The sequence below is a fragment of the Anabas testudineus genome, chromosome 13, assembly GCF_900324465.2.
Source record: "Anabas testudineus chromosome 13, fAnaTes1.2, whole genome shotgun sequence".
In the NCBI taxonomy this organism is placed as follows: Eukaryota; Metazoa; Chordata; class Actinopteri; order Anabantiformes; family Anabantidae; genus Anabas; species Anabas testudineus.
Window position 1 is genome coordinate 24,245,083 of NC_046622.1, and position 12,895 is coordinate 24,257,977.

The following is a 12,895-nucleotide window of genomic DNA, read 5'->3' on the forward strand; positions in this document are numbered from 1 at the left end:
AAGATTAAATGTAATTAACAAGGGAGTTCCCTCAAGAAGGACCCAGGTTTCAATCTACGGGCCCTTCTTGTTTGGAGTGTTCATGCTCTCTCTGTGTCTGCGTGGGCTCTCTCAGGGTACTCCAAAGACATGCATGTTTGATTAATTGGTAATTCTAAATTGACCATAGGTGTGACAGTTTGTTTGTCTCTGTATGTCTGCCCTGTAATGGACTGGCGACCTGTCCAGAGAGGCGGGCGCCTCTCGTCCAATGACAGCTGGGATAGGTTTAGGTGGGATGACCCTTGAGTGGACAAGTGGTTAAGAAAATGGATGGATGGAGTTAAAGAATGCAAGTTTACTTTAACAACTTATTTAAAACTTTAGAGTTTCATGCAGCTGTTTTTGTGTTGTAGCAGTGCTCTGTAGAGACACTGGGTGCAATATCCTAATAACAGCTGTGAGACTCCTCTGTGGAAGAGAGGACATGAGAGACACAGACCTTTTTTCGGTCTGTGACTCTGTGCCTCTCAGCTGTTATTAACATGCACTCGAGCAGTAAGGTTAAACTCTGTATGTGACAGAAAACCTCTCTGGCTTTTTTTTAACTAAAGAAAATTTATAGTAACTTGCGTGTGTGAGATGTGTAGCGAATCAAACCACTGATAAGAGCTCAAATTATGCGATATAGCACACTGCATATTGGCCTATCAAATGTGAACAAAGACACATGATCTTTCAAATTCTGCGCTGCCTGCCTTGCACCTAATAGTACAGCTGTCCATCAAAGTGAGTGGCATGTTGTGTCTTATCATAAGTGATGGAAAAGGGAAAACAATTATTCTGCTGTGAGGCACAGTCTACATGATTATGAGATATCATTGTGGCAGCACTGTCATTGTACCAGAGGACAAAGACACTGAATAACTCAAAGGAATCAAAGTCTATTTTTATATTATTCTATTCTCTTCTAAATGTATGACTATGAAAATTATAGCTCCTTACACACATACTGTTAAATGGGAACATACTGTGAATGAGAAAATGTCAGTTTCATCTGTTCTCATTTTGCTTTTGTCTAAATTAAAACAGATTCCTATCTGCTAAACACACTAGATGTAAAATATGGATGTGTTATAATGAGTATTCAACAGAAACGCAGATGATGTTGTAGAGACTACAGACTATTCATGAGTTTGGCTCATGTGAATGCAGTCTGACAGGAGATTAACAGGAGACTAGCTGGGTTAACTAAAGACTAAAATGGACAGAGGGTCCAAGGTGGATTCAACCAAACCTCATTTCTTCTTTTCAACCTTGTGCTGATGGTAAAGCTTGAAATAAATATAAGGACATTCATACAGATTTGGGAATTATAACCTTTTCCACTGAATTTAATTGCTTCCAGCTATTAACTGATACAGTGATAAAACATGTTTTAGATTTATTTGTTTATGGCAAAAGCAATAGAAGAAGAACCAAAGTATCATATGAAGATTATTCAAAACTGAAGACACCAATTATTTAAATGCATAGATGTAATTACATTCAAAACTTAAGACGGCCACAGTGCCCACTGGTCACATGGTCTGTTGTAGGTATGTCCGGCAGCACTGCCTCAGAGGTAACTGATGAAATGTGGAGCAAGACCACAAAGGATTTCATATTAACCACAGCATTTTAAAATCACTTCCAAAAATCAATGGGAGCAGAGCATGCACTGTATAAACATAGGAAACAAGCTGAAAATCAGTGAAGTCGCCCTTTAAGCTAGCACTAACAGACATCAAAATCCACTCTGCTCCACCCAGCCCTCCCTTTCCCTGCTCCGCTGTGCTCTTCTACCTTCTGCTATGCCCCAGCATCCTCTACAGTGCACTTCACGTATTAGTCATTTATTAAATTCAAGTAATTAAGGAGCTGATCAATCAGAAATCATTGAAATTCTCTGACAGGCCACTTAAAACATTTAAAAGCAAATATATCTGCACCTCTGCCAGGCTGATTATTCAGGACCAGTTGACACAGTAAGTTAAGTTTTGAAGCATATCTCTAGTAAAACACACAAAATATATATTGACAAAAGTTACATACTGTAGCTAACTTTAGAATGAATTGTCTCTCTGTCCTAACTCCTCTCAATCCTTGATAATCCCTCCTGCCCACTACACAGTGTGCTGCTGGACAGAGGAGCACGTTCAGCCAGAGACTGATTAACATTAACATTAAGTGCTACACAGAACCTCACAGGAGGTCCTTTCTACCTGTGGCCATCAATCTTTACAATTCCTCCCCCTGTGTAAGAGGAGGGGGAACTGACAATAATTATGACCTATTTTCTATACTTCAAAATCATAATTATGACCTATTTTCTATACTTCAAAATCATAATTATGACCTATTTTCTATACTTCAAAATCATAATTATGACCTATTTTCATCATCATCTCACATATTCTGTATAAAGAGGTCTCTGTATTGATGTTATTGTGTATTTATGTTGGTGTTGCATCTTTCCTGGTTGTGGTTCCCTTTATTTCTGTCTGAGTTGAGAGCAAATGTAACAAGGCAAAAACAATTTCCCTCTGGGATTAATATAGTTTTTTGAATCTTGAGTAGACATGTTTCCACGTTTATCCTGAAGAACAAATTACTTTATAGAAACACTAAATAAAATAATCTCCAAGATGTCAGCTGTGATACAATGGAAGAGGATTCTGGGCTGTTGAATAATTTGGCCAAAGAGAAGCATATAGGCAGAAAACAGTAATGGGCCTAGACCTGACCCCTGCAGGACACCGTGGATACGAGGGGATGACGCAGAGCCGGCATTAGCAGGGCAACTGAAACTGGCCTGAACAGATTATTCAGGACAACTGACTGTAACATATAGTAGATAACCCAGATTTTAAAAACTGTCCTGTAGGTATAAACAGAAAGCAAAAGGCAGAAGAAACTCAAAAGAACAGACTGAAACCTGCCTCTGATCAACCACTAATTCCAAAGCAAAGAAGAATGTTGCTTTGTGTGTCAGTATTACTGGCAGCAGACAACAGTGAGCTCCTCTTTTCTCATTGCTTTGCTCATCCTCTCCTCCCGTGTGTTCATTAGGTTGGGGACTAGGCCAGCCTGGCTATCAACTGCAGGATTGCTTTCTCTTTCACTGTGACACAATCAGCCATTCCATTAAGCTGACAGTATAATCTTGCCACCTTGCGCTAGCGTGGAACAGAGACAGGCAGTTTTCGTTGTCAAAGCCAGAATGTCAGCACCAAGGTCATCCCATCTGAAAGGATCAAAACCTACCAGCACATCTGATGTGCTGCTCTCATGATTGGTTAAAAGCTGCACAGAACATTATAGAGAATGTTCCCACTTCAAATCTCGGCCTGGTTTTTACATGAAATATACCGTACATTACTACATGACAATTTTCTATTAGAAACATCTTGTCAAGGTTCCCTAGCTTTGCTTATACAGAAGCCCTACAGTGCAGTCTACCAGTGCGTTTAGAAGGTTTTTGGAGAGGATTATATAAACCAACCAACACACAAGATTCTCAGCTTCTTCTTAGACCACTCAAAAGGGGTAAATCTAAGCCCAAGGTCATATTCTGATCACTTTTATCCAACCTGGTGCAGGTATGAATTGGGCCTCACCTTTCTGGGGATATATGAAAAGGCAGCATGATAAATCAGTGACAGGTTGTGTCTAAGGACTCCAACTCTGTTGATTGGTCTTTGTTGGAGTGAGTTTCAATGACTAAAATTGTTATAGCAATCTACATTTTTGACCACTACTAAAACTATATTTATACACGAAGGCCCTTGCCCTGATTTTCATACCCGAGTTATCCAGATTTGAACAGATTATTTGGCAGAAGTCTAGCTTTCTTGGTTCTCTGTGAAGTCTATTTAAAATGTATCTGAGGCAGTTGCCATAGAAGTGTCCAGTTATAAACTGGATCCAGTTTATTACACTTTGTTGGAATACGCCTGTGCCTGGTGCCTCTTGATGCATTGACTCCGGTCTCTTTCCTCTCCTTGTGAAGTTTTCCCTAGTTCTTGAATCCTCTTTGCTTGACAACATTCTTAAGGCTGCTGTTGTCATCGCTGTTGTTTGCAAAACTTTTTATTTCCAGTCAACTTTCCATACCACAGTGCATGCTGGGAAATGTTTCTAACACTCATTGGCACCAACATCCCCTGCCTCTTAATATGCTCTGGGTGTCTGTGTTAGCGTCACCGCTAACTGGGAAGACTTTCAGTCTGAATATGGGAGTGGAGGGGATTGTGATGAAGATCATTCAATAAAAATGTTAACTGACACTTTCATCTGTTTCTGCAGTGATTCCCTGTACATACAGTTGTCCACAAACACCAAATGTCTTTGCTGGAAAAGTAAACCACTTAATCTCACACAATATTAGGAGTAACTTTAATTTCACATGTCTTTTGTACACATGTACATCATTCCACGCACACTGTATACTGGTTATGTGTACACTGCTTCCAATTGCTTTCATGGCGGCAATGACAGCTCTGTGATCCTTTACTGACAGCATCTTGGTGGTGTAGAATGTCAGTGGGAATCAGCCTAGGAAACAAGAAGCTGGTGTTCCAACAGTCCTGGTGTTGGCTGAGGTATCTTAACACACATGTCATATCTTGGTGGTTGACAAAAAGACGTTTCCTACATATAACCAACAGTTCCAGAGGAGGAGCAGAACCACAGCTTCCTCAAAATCAGTCGCACATCATCATCTGGTGTGGACAATCTGCTGCTCATCAAATGGTCTATGTTGTGTGTGTGTTGTGCTCTGTTGACTCATTGCTGGGAGTAATGACGGACTGCTGCTCTGCCAACATGTCTTTCAGCTTCAGCTCCAGCACTGGATCCCTGGACTCTGCTGCCACCTGCAGGACAACCAAAATCACAACATTCAGCACCTTCTGTTCTTAAACCCAGAAATAAGGTCAGATAAAAAAATCTCCTCAAATAACAGTTAACAGGCAGAATTTGTGGAGGAAAACTAAGTATTGTACTATGTATTTGGACAAACAAAACCCAAAGCTCATTAGCAGTTTTCAAGTGGTTGGAGCCAAGAGCTGTTAATTCACAAGTCAGCGAACTGCATCAGAAAGGCAGAGCAATCCTTACAACTGCTACTGTGATGCTTTTCCCTGCAGCCCCTTTCAGTTGTTGTTTGTTTTGGGTGGTTACTTCCTTCACTTTCCTCTTTAGCAGGTAGAATTCTCTATAGGGTTTAATTCTGGAGACTGATAAAACCGAATGAACTGCTTCGTTGTTTTGTGCTTTGGGTTATTATCTTGCTACATGATGTAGGATCTTCCTATCAGTTTAGTTTCATATTTCTTTAAACTGGCAGACAAAATGGTTCCATGACAAGACGTATGACTTCATTTTGCAGCTGCCATCATGTGTTACATCATTAATGAAGACCTCTCCCAGAAGAAGCCATGCAGCCAAAATGTAAAGGTTCATCTTTGTCTTATCTGTCTATAAAACCTTTCAGAAAATTCCAGCCTGGCCTTCTTATTCTTCTTGCTAATGAGTGGTTTGCATCTGTGCAGCCTCTGTACTTTTGTTCATAAAGTCTTCTGCCAACAGTAGATTGTGATACTTCAATTCCTGCCCTCTGGAGGTTGTTGCTGGTGTTACTTATGTTACCATTTCACCACATGCACCAGTGTTTTTATTCTAGTACATGACATTACAAATGGTTGTACTGGTTATGGCCAATGTTTGTGCGATGACTCGCACATGATTAATTTTTCATCTTCACTCAGCTTCACAATTGCTTTTTCTTTTCACCCATAGACAGCTCTCTGGTTTTCATGTTGGTTACACTATATATGAGGTCTGAATAGAACAAATACCCAAATCTGAAACTAAGTGTAGAAATTCAGTGCTATTTACTGTCTTATACTGTGCAATAGGACATACCTGGGCAACAAAACACACCTGTCAGTCACATGTTCTAATACTTAACTGGGTTCAAACAAAAGGTGCTATCTTTTACATCCTTTTGTTTATCGGACCCAGATGTAATCACATGGTAATAAAAGCTATTACATACATTTTTGTTACAGTGCTAACTCTCTAAAGACTCCATAAAGAAATACATGGCGAGTCATTTTACAACAATCACCCAAATTCTGAAATACTTCCTGAATCCTCATGGACTCTTCTTAGTGGACTGAGTTAAAAAACAATCCAGTTCAGTCCAGTAAAAATAGAAGTTTAGTCCATTTATCGGAGAGGACACGTCTTTTCTTCACAGAAATCTGTCTCAGATTTACCATGGTCAGGTGTTTAAGCGTCTTTTTAAAGAAAAACATGACAAACACAATGATGATGTTGACGACATAAAATGAAAGACAATAAATATAAAAACAAACCTAAATGATAAAAAAAAAAAAAAAAAAAAAAAAAAAAAAAAAAAAACAACATTTCCCTTCCCATTGAAGAACGGCATCATTTCCTGTCACAATCTGTATTTCTTGTTATGGTAGAGAAACTAAAATTATATTTTACCATAACCAAACCCAATCGTTTGAAACTCCAACCACCTAGAAGAGCTAAAGACTATTCAGGAAGTATTTAACCTTCAAAATGTGAGTAAAAACTGTAAAAAAATACCCACACTGTGTACTCCTTTAAGAGTATATTAAAAGATACTCAAACATATGCAATACATGAGAGGCACAAGCTAAGACTCAAGCTAGGTTCTATCATAGTTAGCTTTAAAGTTTGGTCATTGGTAACGGAGCAAAGAAAAGGGCTGATGAGTCCATTGATGATATGAAAAAGACGCTTACAAGAGGGCCTCCTCTCCTCTTCAGCACAACACCATCTCTGAGTAAAGCCTTCCCTGTCTCCTCAAACAGAGCAGCGTCATCCAGCTCACTGTGTCTCTTTAACTCCATGTATTTGTCTACAAACCTGTGGGAAGTGACACATTTTTTATTACTGGCATGAAAATCATATATGAATATACACTGCCTGTCCAAAAATAAAAAATTAAAAAAGTCACACACTAATATTTTGTTGGACCGCCTTCAGCTTTGATTACGGCACACAGTCCTTGTAGCATAATTTCAATAAGCTTCTGCAATGTCACAACATGACATGTTAACATATACTTTAATATTTTAGATGACGTTTAAAATATTGTCCATTGATTTTTCCACAAAACAAACACGAGACGTACCTCTGACACGTAGAAACAAAGTTTGATCTGGAGAGATCCAGAGGCCGAGCACCTGCCCAATATTGCTCATAGAACTTCCTGAAAGGCAGAAACCACACAGTCCTGAAAAGCAGCTAACAACAGCATCGGCTGATTCTGAAAACAGCTAATTTGAGTTTGTTGTGAGTGAACCTCCCTGCAGGACTGATAATGGCTCAGCTGTGGGGAAAACTGAGCATTGAATTGCTGTTGAGTGGCACTAAATGAAATATGAAATGGAAGCACAACCGCTGCCGTCACTGCTGTGAGCAGTTAACTTACGCTCTGACTTCATCTTCTCTGTAGAAGATGTCAGGAACAGTCTCCTGCTTCTTGGTGCCGGCTCTGTTATGTGGCTTCACATAAAGCGGGGTCCTCTTTGGTGGAAAAGCCTTGTAGACGTCATACCAGATGGGTTTCTCTGTGGGCTTTATGACTCCAGAGCGCATCAGGTCCCGAACCCTGATGATAACACCATCACATCAATGACGATGAAAGCCGTCTTACACTCACACATTCTGACATGTTCTGTAGGTTTATGTCTTAGTCGCATGTGTATGATGTCATCACACGGTGTCTTTACCTTATGCTCGTGTCACCGGGTCATGCTCTTAAATAACTCCACTCCTAATATCAGCATTTATCACATGCTCGATTTCTTCATTCATATAATGCATGTCTTCATTTACAGTCATTTGTGGATGAGATCCACCCGCACTTAACGTTACTGTCATGTAGCTAAACGTTAGCCAGTGATGCTAATGACAGCTTATCTGCTGCAACATACCACAACGCTAATATATTTCATAAGTTAATGTAGCTACTGTTGAAAGTTATAACTTGGTGAAACGGTATAGTCCAATAACTAACACCTAACATGTGCTAATTATATTGTATTGCGCTGGATCAAATGGCTTTCTTATTGATTAGGCGCTCCAGACTCAACAGTTTGGGTTAACATAGTGACATGAACAGTCATTCTTAGCTGCAGAGCTACCAAACACAAGTACAAACGAAAAACACGACCTCCTTACCTGGTAAATACAGTCCCAAACTTCTCTAGCCTGCTACCTGCCATTTGACTTTCTCCTCGTTAGCTGGATGTTAACGTTAGCGCTGCACGCAGATTTGAGAGGACCACGACATCCGGTGGAATTGTGGGTCTGTCAAAATAAAACGTTGATTCTTCTCGTGCCGCGGTCGGATGAGCTGTTGCTGTTAACCACGTTAGCTTCTATTGTTCACTTTGGTCAGTTTTCTGATAGATATAATAGGATCTTTAGGTGTGGTTCCAACAAGTATGTTTAATTCTATATTTTGCTAATAATTAACGCTAAAGAAAAAAAATGTTTAAAATAAATGCAGTGCCTTTATTGTGATGGCCAGATATCTAGACCGGAAATTCATTACTAGTTATCTTGTCTGCGATTTTCACAGACAAATACTGAATCTATGGGTTGAATATTTAATTAAATTTAATATTGTTATTGTTGTCATTATTTTCTAAAAGTTCATAACTCCAAAAACCTGTCTTTATTAAACTCATCAAAATTCCCAAAAAATTAAAACATCAATGAACATAAAAAACAACTAAATCATCCACAGGAGTTATATAGAAAAAACAAAGTCAGAAAAAAACATAAAAGAAACATTAAAAATCCATTATTAGTGCAAATTAATACATTTACATTTGTGCATATGAAACTAAGGCTATTATGAGATTGATAATGTAACCCTGTTCAACATTCTTTTTATGAAATTTTAAAAATCCAAACAGAACAAGTTCATAGAATAAAGCAAACGCAGCCCTTATCTTAGCTGCTGTTCAATAAAAATGTTGTTTTTATTGTTGGTTTTGGTGTAGTACCAATGCCAAAAAAATTGTATAGTTTCAGGATGAGTAGAGTAAAATGGACATCAAACATCTGTGTCTCCTTTCAATTTATTATGGAAATGATGAATTGCTAAAAGTAGTACCTGAATTGGTGGAAAAACCTGGAGGGCAGCCATCCCTTATGTCATGCAGTCCTATAATCGATCTCCTCCAACAATTTGACAAAATTGTCATTGTCAATTTAATTCCTTAAATATTAACAAAAACTGAAGTTAAACTAAAATATGTACCGATTAGAAAAAATGCATTGCCCTTGAGTGTGGCAATTAGTATGTATAATATCTCCTCCAAGAATTGTGATATCTAAAAATTTGTATCAGTAGAAATTGAGTATGTCATTCAATGAGACATGAAAAGAGTAGAAAATTATAACAAAGCATATTTTGAACCTTGTTTGATGAGTAAAGTCTTGTAAAGTCCTATGTGGGTTGATGGTGCTTGTATCACCTATGAAATGGTATGAAAATTTATTTAAACAATGATTGAAACTACCATAATTAATTAATATGTGGTTATTATTATTATTATTATTGTTGTTGTTGTTATTATTGTTGTTGTTATTATTATTATTATTGTTGTTGTTGTTGTTGTTGTTGTTGTTGTTGTTGTTGTTGCTGCTGCTGCTGTTTTATATCTCACACACTAGTGTTTTGTATTTTTCAGTACTGGGTACCAGTCACACTAATATGATATGCCTGCATCAGTTATAAATTTGTCTATTTGAGTCGTTATCCTCATTAAAATAAAAAGTCCCCAAAATATTACAACTTGTGTGCATGTTAAGAGTAGCAGATATAAAGAGGTCATAACTGTATTTATATAAAAATTCAAAACAAGCATTAACGCTAACAGGTACTAAATGTTGTGTAGTGTTAACTACCCTAACCAAACTGCAGCAGCAGCGAGTCTCTCCAAAGTCCACAGAAATCACACAGGTGTACTGTAAACCAGCTAACAGGGTAACGAGCACTAAGTCTACAGTTGGCATTTTTTGATGCTGCAGCATCACATGCAAGTATGGCAATCAGATTTAACATATACAAATTAGACTGGATTCACATTACAGACATCTCTAATGCCTTTATGACTGGTCAAAACTGTAACTGAAGATATCCGCAACTACGTTTTGACTAGTCACAATTCCAATTAAAGATATCTGTTATTTCATTTTGACTAGTCATAAAGGCTCATTGGCTTGAATGGAAAAACAAATTTAAAATACTTACAATTCCGTTTTACATATCCGTAAAGTGAATTCCAGATATATTTAATTACATTACAATTAGTCAAAATTCATATTAAAGATATCCGTACTGACATTTTGACTAGTCAAAACTTATTTTTTTAATAGTAAAATAACATAATTTTAGATTCTAATTTTAGATGCTGTTGTAGCATTTAATAAATATCTGTAATGTATTTCTGACTAGTCTTAAATTAAAGATCCACAACTGAATTGTGACTAGTAGTATCTAAGTTTGAAACATCAAAAAAGATCAGTAAGATATGTGTGCCCAATAAAAGATATCTGTAAACTGAATTTTGACTAGTCAAAATGAAATTAAAGAAATTCACTTTATAAAGGCAAAACTGAATTGTAGATATCTGGAAATAGTTTTCCCAAACTTCTAATTAAACAATCTTTAATTGGAATTGTGACTGGTCAAAATGCAGTAAATGTAGATATGTTCAGTCAGATATACATTGCAGTAATCTGTAATGTGAACTCCATTGGGTCAAAAAATGTTCAATGTGTAATAGCATTGAAGACGTTATTTCTGATATCTGCAAAGGAATTGGGACTGACGTAGATATATTATAATGTCATTTTTACTGGTCAGAATGCAATTGTAGATAACTTGAATTATATTTATGCCTAGTGCATTATAATTTCAACTAGTCAAAATGCAATCTTAGATATCTTAAATGTGAACATGGATATTTAGTTTAAAACTCTTTAATATGAAAACAGCAGAGTTAACCGTTGTTGCCATCACTTACAGCTCAGTACGTAGCTGGTAAAGGAGGAAGAGCAGCTCTTTAGTCCGTGTATCTGGGGGACTGTTGCTAACTTTGGTTGATGCTGGACTGTATTTCATCCCTCAGAAGGGGAGTGGTGATCACCCACAGTTTTATATGTGGGCCCCTAGGGGTCATATAATAAAATAATTATTAAGAGAATTAAGTGGTAGATGAAATATTTTTGAAAGGTTTAAAAAAACTGAAAGTTTAAACAGATTACCAGAATGTACAGAATGTACACTTGTGGTTTACATCCTGCGAGTCTACAGTCAAATTTAAATATGTTTTCTACCACGTCAACAAAATATTTCTTCTACTGCTTCATCGAATTTTTTTTCTACCACATTGCCTTAATCTTTATTTCTATTTAACCCCAGGAGGGCTAATTAAAATGTAAAACTGTCATTCTAACTGCCAGAATTTCTACCATAGTTTACTGTGAAACTACTAATGATAGTAGATAGTAGTTAATAATTGTAAAAAGAAATTAAAATTTCTTAAATTAACAATGAAAATAGCATGTCAATTAACCAGAGCTCTCCTTCTCCTGCAATGAAAGTGCAGGTGCCAGCAAAGAATGCAGTCTTTCCAGCTGCTCTGCCTCCTCAATTGCAGGCCATAACTTTTGTCTCCACTTGAGTGTGGTTTTGCTGCTTTCCGCGCAACATCAACTGCAGGATGAAACACACAGTGTCTCTAGCACTCTATCCCCAGGTGGTGTATGCATCAACAACACCAGACAGTTTATTCTTTTCTATGGGCAAGACTTTTTGGTAAGTCTTGAAAACATCAAGGTAAGTTTCTTCATCAGCAGATTCTGGCACCTTCAACAGCATTACATTCCACTTCTCTCATGCCTCTGCCTTAGTGGATGTTAGTGCTGCTAACTGACCTTGTGAAGCTGGTAAGTTGAGATTCTGTTGATTTGAGGTTGTTGGCAGAGGCAGAGCCAAATCTTGGCATAGGCCATATAGGAGGTCACCTAGGGCGCCGCCTGCTGGAGGGGGCGCTGCTGCAAGAAAAAGATGCAAGAAAATGATAGTAATAATTTGCAGCCCTCAGTGGCGCCCTTTCCTAGTGCTTGAAAACAACCAATTTACAAATACAGAAAAAATTATCAAGAACAACCCAAAAAGCCTAAATCATGATATAAACTGTAAAACTGCAAATAGTGTACATATTTGAGACCTAATGTGACAGAAACATACAATACATTAATTTAATATTAAAGTATTGTTATTACTTTGCCCAATTAAGAGAAAATATTTCAGCTCAGTAAGATGTATGCAGGAAATGCTCACTACTAACTTATAAATGCAAATATAAATGTAATACTGCTTCAAGTTTGATGATTGTTTGATTAAAACTTTTTCTTTACGAACAGAGCTGGTGCTCCTTCATCTCCACAGGAGGAGGTGGTTGTGGGTGCCAGCGTCTGGGCACAAGTAACTGAACGGAGATCCTGGATTAGTCCCAGAACACGCTGGAGGGACTCTATATCTAACCCAGCCTGGGAACACAGGATTTGCCAGCATGAACTGAAAGACACTGATGAGGAGAATTAAGTTGAAACTACGAGCCAGCCCCAGAAAAAGTGGCTGAAAATTGACTGATGAATGGAATAAAAAAAAAATGTAAAAATACTGCAGCTTTATCCTCTAAGAGGAAATACATTCTGTACAGTAATCCAACTGCATGTGGAGTATTCAGGTTACATACAAAAACTCTTTTTTGTACAATAGAGGGCA

The 12,895-nt window shown here is 37.6% G+C and overlaps 1 protein-coding gene across 1 annotated transcript; it reads right to left on the reverse strand.

The window, feature by feature from the left end:
* Window positions 1-4,394: 4,394 nt before the first annotated feature.
* On the reverse strand, window positions 4,395-8,366 carry mrps23 (mitochondrial ribosomal protein S23). The gene is made up of 5 exons (XM_026364458.1): window positions 8,266-8,366; window positions 7,514-7,693; window positions 7,214-7,291; window positions 6,822-6,945; window positions 4,395-4,895 (listed from the first exon to the last, which is right to left on the reverse strand). The coding sequence occupies exons 1-5, from the start codon at window positions 8,307-8,309 to the stop codon at window positions 4,776-4,778; spliced, it is 546 nt and encodes a 181-aa protein (XP_026220243.1). The 5' UTR covers window positions 8,310-8,366; the 3' UTR covers window positions 4,395-4,775.
* Between the last annotated feature and the right edge of the window lie 4,529 nt (window positions 8,367-12,895).

Coding starts and splice junctions, on each gene's coding strand:
- mrps23 (XM_026364458.1), bottom strand. CDS start 8,309: ATGGCAGGTAGCAGGCTAGAGAAGTTTGGGACTGTATTTACCAG. Junction 7,694..8,265: donor TTTGGGACTGTATTTACCAG/GTAAGGAGGTCG, acceptor TGTTATCATCAG/GGTTCGGGACCTGATGCGCT. Junction 6,946..7,213: donor TTTGTTTCTACGTGTCAGAG/GTACGTCTCGTG, acceptor CACTTCCCACAG/GTTTGTAGACAAATACATGG.